The sequence below is a fragment of the Chelonia mydas genome, chromosome 6, assembly GCF_015237465.2.
Source record: "Chelonia mydas isolate rCheMyd1 chromosome 6, rCheMyd1.pri.v2, whole genome shotgun sequence".
NCBI classification, from domain to species: Eukaryota; Metazoa; Chordata; order Testudines; family Cheloniidae; genus Chelonia; species Chelonia mydas.
The window spans coordinates 31,258,436-31,272,735 of NC_051246.2; the positions used below are offsets into that span (position 1 = coordinate 31,258,436).

General features: G+C 42.9%; 1 protein-coding gene across 4 annotated transcripts in view; it reads right to left on the minus strand.

The window, feature by feature from the left end:
• Positions 1-14,300, minus strand: part of KCNC1 (potassium voltage-gated channel subfamily C member 1) — a 156,183-nt gene that overhangs the window by 10,990 nt on the left and 130,893 nt on the right. For 3 of the 4 annotated variants that reach the window (XM_037899704.2, XM_007057083.3, XM_043548384.1), the window contains exon 2: positions 10,498-11,431. In XM_037899704.2, the coding sequence (XP_037755632.1) occupies positions 10,498-11,431 (934 nt within the window). Of the gene's footprint in view, positions 1-34; positions 11,432-14,300 lie in introns of all 4 variants that reach the window. The other variant, XR_006291466.1, reaches the window with a different exon arrangement.

The following is a 14,300-nucleotide window of genomic DNA, read 5'->3' on the forward strand; positions in this document are numbered from 1 at the left end:
AATCTAACTGAAATGCTGTGACTGGAGGAGGGACCATTACACTGAACATCTATGGGTTACTTTATGGTTCCCCTTTACACCATTCTGGTAGTGTAAATGGGCCATAATAGACTCATAGGCGCTAAGGTCAGGATGGACCATCGTGATCATCTAATCTGATCTCCTGGACACCCCAGGCCACAGAAAGTCACCCACCCACTCTCGTAATAGATCCCGAACCTCTGGCTGTGTTCCTGAAGTCCCCAAATGATGGTTTAAAGACTTCAAGTTACAGAGAATTCACCATTTACACTAGTTTAAACCTGCAAGTGACTTGTGCCCCATGCTGCAGAGGAAGACGAAAAACCACCAAGGTCTCTGCCAATCTGACCTTGGGGAAAATTCCTTCCTGCCCCAAATGTGGAAATCTGTTCCAGGGGATGTGGTTGGAGAATTGCCATGCTCTGGCTATTCTCAGCCACATGGTCAGTTAGGTAGTTGATTGCAAATTCAAGCAGCCCTGAGGTTGCTGTAGCTTATGGTGGGGGCTAGGCAAACCTTTAGGCATCCCCACAGTAGGGAAAGTGTAAATGGTGACTTGTAGTCAACTTTATCTCCCATCCTCCTCATTTCCTGTGCTGAACTATTAAGAAACGGCCCTTTTTTTATGTAACGATGATCAATCTGAGTTCCAAAGGAGGTTGTAGAGACCTGTAAAAGTGTAGGACCAAATCCTGGGAGCTGCTGAGCACCTGAGAAACCCACTATTTTTAATCTCTGATTGGTGGAATTGTCTGTCTTGCAATGCCCCTTCCTCCTGCCGGTGAACTCTTCTGTGTTTCCCCACAGTTGACGAGAGGGTCAGAGCATGCCATAGAATAAGGAGTTATGGGAATAGATTATGAATTGATAAAAATACAACCTTGCTGCTTTAGTGTCTGGGCAATTGTCAATTTGAAATTAAATATATCTCACTTGCAACTAAGAGCGAGATTAGAAGCAATAAACCTAATACTGTTTCTCTAGGAAACAAATACAAAAATACCTCTCAGCCTCTTTTTATCATTCCCTCCCAGACCCCACAAATAACATGCAGGTGACAATCAAAAGCCTCTGCCAGGACCTGATTCAACAAAATATCCATTTGGCTTCCACTCTAGACCATGCTAGGCTACAGAAAGAATTTTTTATGGACTCCAGACCCCTGGGTAGGGTTCAGAAACATGGATCACAGGCGCAGAGGTTTGTTTTTGTCATTGCTAAATCAGGCCCTTAAAATACAAGGGATATAACAACTACATGAGATTATCTAAAGAATGATGGGGAAGATATAATAAGCCACAAGCAATTGAAATGATGAAATTATGGCGTGGAGGATATGGATGGAAGTTAGCACAGAGAGCGTGGGTTTGAGTCTTTGAAAATGAGCTATGATGTGCTAAGATGGGAATCACTGATTTTTAAAACAGCAGGTCTCTAAGCCAGTATGTTTGGGACATTTTCTGCTGGAGAGCAATGAAAATTAATTGTTTTCCATGCAGACTATCTGAAAGAAATAGCACATTAGCTAGATCGTGCTTTCTTGCATCGTGTACTTACTCTTTGCATTAATACCTTGTGTCACAACCCAATGGAGTTACCTATAGTCTGTGACATTCCTTGTCGTTTTGTATTTAAAGAACAGTATTGTAATCTCCTCTGCTGCCCAATATGGAGCTCGGGTTGATGGGATTGGAGAAAAACTTCACAGAATAAAATGTGACAGTCTGTAACATACACAAGTTGCAAGCAACATACAATAATAACAAGTAAATGTTAACAAACAGAACGAGAGAGAGAGAGAAAAGAGAGAGAGAAAATGTGAAGAACATGTAAAAGAATTCATTTGTTCCTACACAGCAACTCAATTTCATTTTAGCTACCCCAAGATTTTCATGCTTTGTAGAGAGTCAGATGTAGTTATCTTTAACAAACACCTGAATATTATTTTACTGTATATTTTAAACTTATTCTGAAGTATTCTTGAGTAGATGTCACACCAACAGACTTTACGTTGGTACAGCTGAGAGCAGAATTTGTCTCCTCTACAGCAGAAATTTGGAATAATAGACAAATTCCCAGATGCTCCTCAAACCCGACCTACCTCTGAATATTTACTCACCACCATGTTGAAATGGGTCCCTCCAGGTAAGGTTGTCCCCAATAAAGGTACTCCAGTGAATAAGATGACCGCCTCAGACAACCCTGATTGGCCAACATTGTGACATCACTGTCAGAGAATATCACCTTCAAGAGGCGTTACTTCCTGAAGTGAGGCGACAGCATGTTGGCTTCCTGTCTGTTGATAGGTTTGGAGGCAGGGAGTAGGTACAGGAGCATGAATAGATCAAGTGCTTCTTGCTCTGAAGATACTATTGGAAAGGTGTATAACACAATGGTGAGAGGTGTTGCTCCTGGAAGCGCTGCCTTCCAAAGAGGTACATCGCAGTCCCTGCTAGAGATGGTCCACCAATTCTGTACACTGATCCTGTACTTTTGTGAGTCAAATTAAAATCCTAGTGATTCCATAGACTGCAGTGGATCCTTGGGTAGGACATGGTGCAGCATATCAGCTCAGTCTGGTGAGCCAGGTATTGGTTTCTCGCTAGGTAAAGTTCGTCTCCCTTAAGATCTTAGAGCACCAAATTGTGGATCTAGTTTAGATTTCAAAAATAAAGAATACAGTATGATGATCTGTAGGGTATGGAGCATGGATGAATGCAAAGAACAATGAGAGCAGAAATGGGTAAACTACCAGTTACTTCTGGTCTGTGCTTGTTTTGTAAAAGCAAATTTTCTTAGAAGTAACAGACAGAGAAAGCTTGGATGGAGTCTAAATCAGGTATAAAGTAAGAGGGTCATGGTGTAGTGGGCTGAGCACAGAACGAGGTGCCTGAGTTCTAGTCCCATCTCTGTTACCAATTCGTTCTGTGGTAGTGGGCAAATCATTTAGCTCATCTGCTTCAGCCAAACAGTGCTCAGATGTAAAAGTTGCTCTATTTTACATCTGACTTCCCATGGCCCAGAATGGCAATTCCAGCCACTGGGGATCATTCAAGATGGAGGGATGCTCAACCCTTTTTCTCCCAGTAACACCACCTGCACTGGAGGATGGAAGTTGAATGATGTAGGAGCTGCTAGTGCAGGCGTATATCATTGGAGGATCCCCCTAGAGTGAGGGAATACTTAAGGAGCTGGATCTGCCTGGTTTAAGGCTGCTTTGTGCTGGAGGACTGGCACAAAGCGGGCTTAATGGACCTGAGAATTAGGTGTCTGTGTCTCCGTTTTCCCTTTTGTTGAAAGGATATAATACTTATTTGCCAACCTCAGTGGGGTGTTCCCCACCCCCCTTCCAGTGGTGTAGACTGGTGTAGCTCCAAAAGAAGCTATATCAAGTTACACCAGCTGAAGATCTGACCCAGTTTATTTCCAGAGAGCAAGGGCTGAAGCCACCGAAGGGATAATGGGGAGCTATTTTTTGGTTTCACATGTTGTATATGTGAAAAGTGCCCAGCTGACTACTCTGAAAACAGAAATCCTCTCTTTAACCGTAGAAAAGGTACAGCACAAGCAAGGTAGAGTGATTTCCCCATATTTCTTTCCTATCTGATTTACAGGCTCCACTTTAGCGGTGAGAGTAGTTCCATTTCCATTCCTATTCAATACTTGACCACTCAGCTAGCACTGCCAAGAAGGGTCCCGGTGGTTTGGGGCTTTGGCCACCCCTTCTCCATTACAGCCTGGACTGAGACAACCATCTTGTTTCATGTAAGCCTCCTAACAGCCATTGGATGGCAAAAACTTTCAGCCACTGTCACCCTGACCTGAACCATGGCTTAGCAGACCAATATTCCATTCACAATTTCCTAAGTGTCTTTCAAATTTTAATGGATTGATGATATTTATATTAATTAAAATTCTGAATTAGAACAAAACTATAGTTCTATTGCTACTACAGGAAGTCAGACCACAGGTGGATAATTGCCCAGTGACATGTTTAGGAGGTGCTATTGGAATCCACTGTTCCAGGGATATTACAGAACTCCCTCTGTGCATGACCTACAGGACACATGAGACCCTGACAGGTGCCGGACATGAGAACTTAGTCTTTTTACCTCAAGCTGTAGGAGCTTATGCTGTAGCTGGAGATCCCGGGTTCAATCTTGGGTGACACCAAGGTGATCGTTATTGCACTGTTTTTCTATAAGTATTCAAATTTTGATATTTGGGATTAGGAATTATTAAATGGCGTTTGAATTTTAAAGACTAGAAAGGCCATTTGCAATTCAAAAATGAAGCTGGGGGGAGGGAATCTTCTCCCACTTATACCTTTTGTGACTCAGGCCCAATATAATAGTTTATCTAGGGCAGTGGTTTTCAACCCTTTTTCATTGGCAGACCCCTAAAGAGTTTTGAATGGATGTGTGGACCCGTTTGGAAATCTTAGACATAGTCTGTGGATCCCCAGGGGTCTGCAGATCATGGGTTGAAAACCACTGATCTAGGGTATATAAGCATCACTGTCTTCTGCTGGGGGGTGAACGAGAACTGCTCAGTTCTTTGTGGTTATGTATTATCTGGTGGCTAGTCTACAGCAAGGATAGAAACAGCAACGCTGCTACAGTCAATTGAGATTCTTCTTTATCTGGAGTGGTATTTTGAGTGGAATGTTCTATTCCCTTTGTTGCAAACCTGTGGTTTAATGGACCATCATGATATTTATGGATATGTATACGGCCACAAATTCATGGTACTCGTATCTTCAAAATGTGCAGTGTAGGTTGCATAAAACCTGCTTACGATCACAAACTGCAACTAGTAGACGAGACACCTGATTTTCAGAACCTCTGAGTACCTGCAACTCCCATTAACTCCAGCTGGAGTTGTGGGACCTCTGCACTCCTGAAAATCAGAGGCAGTATGTTTTTTGAGTGCAGGTTATTTGGTTTATTTGTGGCAGCGGAAGAAGAAATGAAGCCTAGATCAACTTTTCTAGACAGTGTTTCCATTGATAAAAATGAATCTGAACCCAAAGGTGGCCCCAAATCATATTTAAAAATGGAGATCAGCTCTCTCTCGATATGTTACAATGAAATAAAAAATTCTTAGGGTCAAGTCTTGTCCCATCCCATGCAGAGAGTGGGAGAGTTTGGGGAGGGCTACTGGTCATTCTCCCTCTCAGCAACAGAGCATAACAACTGCAAAGGCTACGGCAGATGTAAAGGTGATGAACTAGCTCTGGAATCTTGGTTTATTTTGCTCCTCTCCAGCCCTTGATTCCCTTGCGATCCTTTCCCCCACATTCCTCCAGCAGCAGCCTGGTTTCCCAAGCTCTGCACTGAGTGGAGAATTCAGCCTTCATTGTTTACAGTGCTGCAAGGAAGTTACCCCGATTGCACAATACGTACACCCAGGGATACTCTCTATCTAGACCATAGCTCAAAAGAGGCAGGGTGCTGAGCACTCAGCGGCGGAGGGAATCCTTATCTCAGGGTTCCGGAGAGCGTCAAAGCACCTGCAATGTCTCCCTTCCAATGATGTGTATGTGTAGAGAAATATAGAGAAAAGGTTTGGGTAGATCCTTTCACGGGTCAGGGAACAAAAATCACCCATCTCCTTTTCTTTAGGTGCTTAACTCTGATCACACTCTGTTTCCGTCTGAGTGCAGCTGATTCGTGGCACCAAAATGCAGGCAATGTTACAGACATCAAGTGGAGCTATGGATTCCATTAGTATTCCAGACCCACCATTATAGATTGGCAAACAGCATCATCCAGCTCTTCCTATGGATACTGTAGGACATAACCATAAAGCCAGCACATCCTTCGGGCAGCCACACAGGGGTGAGGACGAGGAGAGTCACATGCAATTTTCATAACGAAACCCCCACCAAGTAGTTTGGAGATTTGTTTTGCCTGTTTTGAGGCTTTGTCGCCAGCCTGAAACTTGGGCCTGTTTTGCAGTTGTTTGTGATCTTGGGCTGAGTTTCATGTTGTCGTGGGGCAGCATGTGGCTTTGGGCACAATCCCGGTAAAGCTGAACAGTTTAGGTTGAATTCTGTTTTGAGATTTGGGTTCACTTGATTTGTCATGCAGCTCTAGTTAGGAGACCTAATGCTGTCAAAGCATTTTGAGACTCTTGGATGATATACAAGTGCAAGGGATTACTACTATTATTATTACTCTTTGTTGTTAATTGTCTTTTTTGTTGTTAGGGGCATGCTTCTGGGACCCAGGCCATCCCAGCTCAGTCTCCAGCTCTGCTACAGACTTCCTGCATGGCCTTGGATAAGTCACTTTAATCTCATGTTCTCCCAAACACCACTTGTAAAATGAAGATAATACTTCCTTCTACCCACCCTTTGCCTTTCTTGTTCAGTTCGACGGTAAGTCTTTGGGGTAGAGGGTTATCTCTTTCTTTCTCATTGGGTCCCTGACCTTGACAGTGGCTGCTAGGTCATATGGCAATACAAATAGTAAATAGCAACAGAATCTGTTTTGGTGGAGTCAGGGCCTGGAAAGGCATATGCTTGTTTTAAAGGCATAGGCAACTAGGCCCATATAGTATTTAGCATATATCAAGTCTGGGTTTCAAGTAGTTTTATAGTCATGCTAGTCATGGGTGAAATTTACTCCTTTGTATCGTTTTGGGTCCAATTCTCCAATCTGCCCAGATCCCTTTGCTACATAAGTGGCAAAAAGTGAATTTAAAGTGGCCAGAGATTGTCCCTGGAGAATTCCCCCTGTGCAGGGGGAATCACTGCTGGCTTCAAGCTGCTGCCATGACTTCACACCTCCTGCCCCAGAAGCTGCCCCCTCCCTGCCAAACATAAGGGAATGGAGAGACAGGGACATGGTGAGTTGTTGCCAGGAGGGGAAGTGTGGCAGAGCAAGGCTCTGCTGCGACCAGTTTGTCACTGGTTTAGAGCCACCTTGCATTAGTGGCATCAGTTAAAGCTCCTCCCCCCCCCCCCCCCCGCCCCGATGATTTAATTTAAGCCAGGGCCAGACAGCTGAGAATCAAGGAGCCGTGAGCTCAGGTCCCGTGGAGAATCACTGCCTTTATGTGTAAATGATTAACCCAACACTGGAATGTTCTGTCATGGGCATTTCCTAGGAGAGACTCCATTGCATAGCTCATCTCTTGTCTACATCAGTAGCACTTCCAGTAGAGCAGGGCAGAAAATGGGAGGAGAAATAATGGCATGTTCACAATTTCCCTCTCATTTTTCTTAACATTTTTGAAATGTTCTGACCTGTTCCAATTTCCACTTAAGAGCACCCCTGTGTGAACGATGGAGTCCCAGACCATGAATGGCCAGAAAGCCATGTCATCACATAAAGGAGCTATTCAGAGTCATAGACTAGGGGCTAACTTCTGCTTGCAGGGTCAGCCTGAGTAAAGATATCAGCATCTGGCCCTCAGACGTCTGTTGACTTCAGTGTGTTGCATGCACAAGACTGAGTACAGCATTTGGTCCACCGCATGCTTCTGAATCTGCCAATAAGAGGGCCCTGTTCTGTAGGCGGCTACTGTAATAGGTGGAACCATTTCCCCCATTTCACCATCTTGTGAGTTTTTATCACATTGCTATAAAAACAGCATACATAACTGTACTTGATGTCTCAATCATAAGCAACTAAACAGGCTATATGTTAAAGAATGTGCTAGAGGTACACGTTATTTGTCTTGTATCTCCTACAAAGTTCTATGAAACTGTACTGGAGTTTAACAGATAGAAATTGAAGGGAAAACATATGGATTGGGGTGGATCTCTTGCTAGAGACATTAGCACTAAATAATCCATTTTGGGTTCCTAGTTAATCACAGTTAATCGGTTGTCTGTAACTAGGCAGTGTGACTAATCCAAAGGTTTTACAGTATATAGAACATTCATTACTTGCACATTATGGATTTCCACGGAATGCTGAGACTCTCGCTAAGTTTCACACACAGAACAGTACCTAGGAGTACATGATTACTCTAGAAAGGGAGTCTAAAGATGGATTCATGCACTGGTCTTTCTGATTTGCAGACAAGGCTGTGCAGAGCTTGCTTTTAACAGTGCGCCTCTGATCTGATCTGATTTTGCTATCAGTGGTGCATAGTGGTGATCAGGATCAAAACTCCAGTAACATGGTTATGGAGCCCATCTCCATCAGTTGAAGTACAAATGTGTTATAGGGCTGCTGAAAATATATATATGTACTCTTTTAATCAATTATTGCAGAAATGGATAATTTGCTGTCACTATCAGTACTTCATAGGTACTGTAGCAACAGCTGACATTAGAGCACTCATGGTGACAAAACAGTTCCACATTGAACCAAAGTTACACGTATTCTCAGGATACCGGTGTGGAGTTGAATTGAACTCGCAGAGTTCTTGGGTCCCAAGTCCTCAAAAGTTCAAGGACCAGGATATGTTATTGGAGGAACTTAAAGCAAGGGACTTCTGGGTAAGAAGTCATTCTCTAGCTCTCCACTAAACCACTCCGAGTCTGGTGTCTCCCTGCCCACATAACAACTGGGTAGCTGGAGTGACATTCAGTTGTGACCCACCATTTTGTGAGTGCCCTCTTTTCCTCCTGATTTATAGAGCCACAAAGCATCTACTCATGAGGAAGTTACTTCCTTGCCTGCAGATGACTTTGTGATAAGCATTTGCAACCTGAGGGGAATGGACAGATAAAACCGTATGTGTGCATGAAGGTAAAACAGTAAAGAGACAGTCTATCACATGGAGTGCAGTCGACCTAATGCAATGGGAGAGTTTTAAAACAGAAAAGAAAAAAATGAAAGCTCTTTACCATCTAAATTAATTTTACATAGTTGCACAAAAGGAAAAAACAAAAACAAAAAACCCAAAGTCACCGTCCACTTCCTCCCACTTTTCAGAAATTAGCACTGGCATCCTAAAATTCACACACAAAGGAAGGTCTCACTTCCTTTGTGCTTCTTTCAATGACATCAACATGCATGGCAATGAGATGAAGAGACAATATCTCACCCATGAGGAGTGACAAACCAGAATTTTCTTCAAAGTAAAAAATGATAAGAACACAAGACCATCATAGGTGAAAGCTAGTTCTTTCAAAATGCCTCTTTGTGACTAAAGCTCAGTCAGAATCACTCTATTGGTGACCTGTTTTATCTAACACAATACACGCTGAGGGAAGTATTTTGTAACAGGCTGAAGAATGCACACTGTACAGCTGGGCTGGAACCTCTACCAAAATGGTTATGGTGATATTTTAAGTGTGAGCTGCTTTGAATTTACTGTTTCCATACAGTAAATAAATAGATGATATTCCACAGGTAGAGTAGCTTATGGGGTAGAATCATCAGGTTGGAGCCCTGTAATTTTATGCTATATGTGAGGATTCTCATAAAACTGAGATAGTCCCATAATTAACCACTAGCCATGGGATATTATAATATATTCCATGGTGACTAGTATTTCTCCCCAAATGTAATTAGTATGAAATTATAATGTTACTCTCATTGGGGTTTTCTTCTATTGCTGACATGAATCCATATAATTAAAAAATAAGACTACCCTGTTGTGAGATTATCACTCATTGCTGTTTAGTACAAATCTGCCAGAAACGACCAGTATTATCCCTTTTCCAGTCAACCTTTACTACTAAAAAGTTGAAAGAGCTGTAGATCATCAACCCATGCTTTCATGAGGAGCAAATATGTTTTAGCTACTGTAGTTCAAAACTCTTCATAACTCTAAATGCTAAGCTCTAGTGTAATATAGAATGGGTTGGTTTGCATGCTATGGAGTTAACATCCTTACATCTATAATTGTCTCCTAGTGAGTCATTTTGTGTTAGTGTCAAGAATTGAAGCTATCATTCTACTTTGCAGTTAATCATCTGAAAGAGATGGGATTGCCTTGTGAATATGCATGTTGGTGTAGTCGTCCCTCCAATTTAGTAGGCACCTAGATCTTTAATCAGATGCACAATACCTGCCATTTAAAAACAGCTGAAGGGTCACAGCTGGAAACAAATTAAAAAAACATCTGGCTTTTTCAAATTCTGACCCCGTTGTGTCAGAAATCTCTGTAAGAGCTGCGTACTCAGCTCCTGCACTGCTAGGAAGCATTCCGCTCTCAGGTGCCTCCATGATGCACTATAGAGTCCAGCAACATGGCTGTAGAATGCTAAAATTTTCTTCCACTAGATGTAATTGCTCTTCAAAAATATCTTGAACCATGTATTCCCTTGACCAGGACCAAAGTTAAGGCTCCTGGAGTATGATCTCATCCTTAATTTTGCTGAGCAGCCTCCCCTGCGCCATTTGTCCCCGCAACCTAGACTTCACACATGATATTCAGTGTGTGGTGGTGGGACTGTAATGGATAAATGTGCTACCCATTGCTCTAAGAAAGCAGTCTGACTGAATCTTAAATCTCTACAAGGTATGGACGTTAAAGGTCAGATGGACATTCCTCTAAGAGGTTTCCTACCTGCTCTGTTAATTTCTAAAATTTCTTCTTGGGCCAGTGGGCATGTGTCGCTCTGAGTACTGTGGTGTGGAGAGTTTACGACAGATTTACAATAATTGGGGGATCCCAGCTGGGGTGGCCTCGGGATATGCTTCTTTTTTTTCTTTGGTAGCTTCTGCTTAGCCATAGCTAAGGAGTAATACATTCCGAAATTGTTCACAATGACGGGGACAGGCATGGCAATGGTCAGCACACCTGCAAGAGCACAGAGAGCCCCCACCAGCATGCCTGACCAAGTCTGAGGATACATGTCTCCATAGCCCAGGGTAGTCATGGTGACAACAGCCCACCAAAAGCCGATGGGGATATTTTTAAAGTGTGTATGTTCACTGGCACTAGGATCATTGGGTTTAGCACCTATTCTCTCAGCATAGTAGATCATTGTGGCAAAGATTAAGACGCCCAATGCCAAGAATATGATGAGCAGCAAGAATTCATTTGTGCTGGCACGGAGAGTATGTCCCAGGACCCGCAGCCCCACAAAGTGGCGGGTCAGCTTGAAAATTCGCAGAATTCGCACAAACCGGACTACTCGTAGGAAGCCCAGGACATCCTTAGCAGCTTTGGAAGACAGGCCACTGAGTCCAACCTCCAAATAGAAAGGCAGAATGGCCACAAAGTCAATGATGTTCAAAGAGTTTTTGATAAATTCCACCTTGTTTGGGCAGAAAGTGATTCTCATCAGGAACTCAAATGTAAACCAGACCACACAGACCCCTTCGATATAGGTCAGAAAGGCCTCGGTCTCCGCTTCCCTGTAGTGTCGCACATGGGTGTCGTTGCCAGTGAATTCAGTCTCTGTTTTGTTCACGATGGGGTTAAATCTCTCGTGGGTCTCGAGGCAGAAGGTGGTGATGGAGACCAGAATGAAGAAGAGAGAGGCGAATGCCACGTACTGTTGAAGGAAAGTCACAAGAGAAATGTTAAACGGTAGATAAGGTACTAGGGATTTGCTTCTGAAACACATACAGAAAGCTGCTGGATTATTACAATTGAAGATGTTAACAGCTGTAGTGCCTTCTGCCTGTAGATTTAAGACATCATGCTTCATCTGCAAAGACAGTCATTCACTCAGGCTCTGATTCCTTAAAGCACTTAAGCATGTACTTACATTTAAGCATGCACTTAAGTCTCATTGACTTGAATGGAACTTAAAGTTAAGCACATGCTTAAATGCTGCCCCAAACAGGGATGCCTTCCTGAATTGGGTCTCAGTGACTGCTGAAGTTACTGTTGGAAAAGACCCACTAGCTCTCAGAATCCACTTGCTCTAAAGTGCAAGATGTACAGTGGCTGCCATAAAAAAGTCAACATTTATTAACAGTTACCACTGTCTTTTCTGTGAGGTGTAACAGTTATTTCCTATTCTAAGTTTAAGGAGCAATTGTGGCATTCCAGATCTCACTGTGTGGTAGCTGCTGCTAAATGTTGACATTAACGGTGGCTCCTGCAGGTCCCCAGAAGAGGGCAGTGTCTGATATTACAGAATGATGGGCAGCAAAGTTCCATTTGTTTGTGCTGAAGAGACACGGCCTCACCAGAGCCAGCAAAACATGCAGAGGACTGGCCACAAGTCACACTAACACCTACTATTGTAAGAGTCTCCACAATTAAACCCCTCAGCCATCTTTTCCAAACCTTTCCCAGAAAGAGAGAGAAATACAGGGCCAGATTCTCAGCTGGTATGAATTGGCACAGTTTCATTGGCTTCAGTGGAGTGGGGTCCAGTTACATTGGCTAAGGATCTGGTCCATTACCTTGTTTCCCGTCAGAATGTGAGCATGCATTCGAAAACCAGATAATTTTTTTCCAAGCTGCTACATGGTTTCTTGTTTAATCATATCGCAGTGAAGGTGGGAACGTCCTCCCAAGGCCCTGGGAGAGTTTGAATATTTGTTTTATCCACTTTTGCTCTCGCTTATTGCAGCTTTATCACAGGATGTACTCCTGATTTATGCCAATGTAACTGAGTAGAGGATGAGACCCAAAATGTACAACTCTCAATAACTCCACTTTCTCTGCCTAATCCCAATCAGGCATTTTAATTGAGCAATTAAATAAATCAAAACAAAAGACCCTTTCCCCACCCCAAGAATCTGTATGCATCTAATAATGTTCTTTGTATGTCAGTAATGGAAGCATCTCTTTGTAGATGCTGGAGATCTGTCTTCCTCAAGTTCAAGGTGTCTACATCTAGTGACCCCTTGACTAAGCAAGACACACGGGATACTTTCAACTGTGCCCGAAAGGACATGTGCAACTGTATCAGTTTAAGAGCTATCCAAAGAAAATGTAATGTCCTTGTATTACTTTTATCAAGCAATGTAATCAAAATAGGAATTCAATGGGGTTGGTTTGGTTTGTTTATCGGATACCTGGCCAATACCACAGGGTCAGCTAAAAGAAATAGCTGCCAAAGGAATATACCTTTAAAAATAGTATCTGTGTCATTCTACAAGGCTAGCCTACAATCAACTACTGTGTATTCTTAGTGTGTAGCTAGTACAAAATTACACTTGACCTTCCCGGTTAGTAAACAAAGTGAAAAGCAAATATTTGACTTGTCTATACGTACTTCTTGGTATAGAGAGCAAACTGAACTGTTTGCAAAGGGCTAGGGGCCAAGCTAGCTTGTGCTGGGATTTTCTGCACTCCAAAAAGAGGGGACCTGATTCTGCTGTAGACGAGATCAGAGTCCAGCCCAGAGTCACTGACATTAGTCTTGGTGCCGAAACAAAGGATGATCCACCCCCTTCTTTCTCAAACTATCATGAGTTGTATTATGGTGGCACTTGGTGCACAGACAGACACCTGACAAAGACTTTACAGTCTAAACAAACGGATTAGCCCCATTTTACAGTTAGGGAACCAAGGCACAGTGTAACTTGCCAAAGGTCACACAGGAACTCTGTGGCAGAGCTTGGACTAGAACCCAGATGTCCTATAATCAGGAGGCCATTCTCCCTTTCCTTGCACCACAATATCTCACCTACATTTTCTTGTAATATTTCCATTAAGTCTAGAAGAACTGAAAGTAGCCTTCTGTGGTTCAGTGATTGTTACTGATTGCTTCCACACCCCTCATGGAAAAGGTCTTATGTAAGGAATGATTTAAGAAACCATCTTAACAGCTGAATGTAGCTGCCAGGACTGTAGTTTGCTGTCAGGAGGAAGAGTGATCTAAAGGTTAGAGAAAAGAACTGGGATTCAGGATTTGTCGGTGTCTGTTTCAGCCTCTGCTATAAGTTGGTGTGACTTTGGCTAAGGTAAGTTCTCTGTGCCTCAGTTTGCCCATCTGTAAAATGGTTAAGGTAATGAGTGAATTGACTCCAAGGAAAGTTTTGAGTTTTGCAAAGTGCTTTGAGATCCTAGATAAAGAGGCAAAAGCACTGCATACACTTTGGAGTTTGCTTCGCTGGCTTTATCTAGCATCAGAATCCTCCCTGGAAAATAAACCACAGGCTCTTCTAAGGGCACAAAAGCTGAGATTTGCAGTGCAGTATTTGTGACACTCACATGTATAAATATAATTGAACATCACATAGGCCTGGGTAGGATTAAAACAACAAACAACCCCCCTTCCCTCCACCTTTCATAAAGAAATCGGGAAAATATTTACCCTGGGCTCAGATCCTGTCTGCTAAATTTCAGCCTGGAGCAAATTTTTACCCCTGAGTTATAGACCCGTGAGAATAAGAGCTTCTGAAAGGAAGGCTGACACATCTGTAATACTGGAAGCAGAAGCACATGTTTCTAAAGCAGAG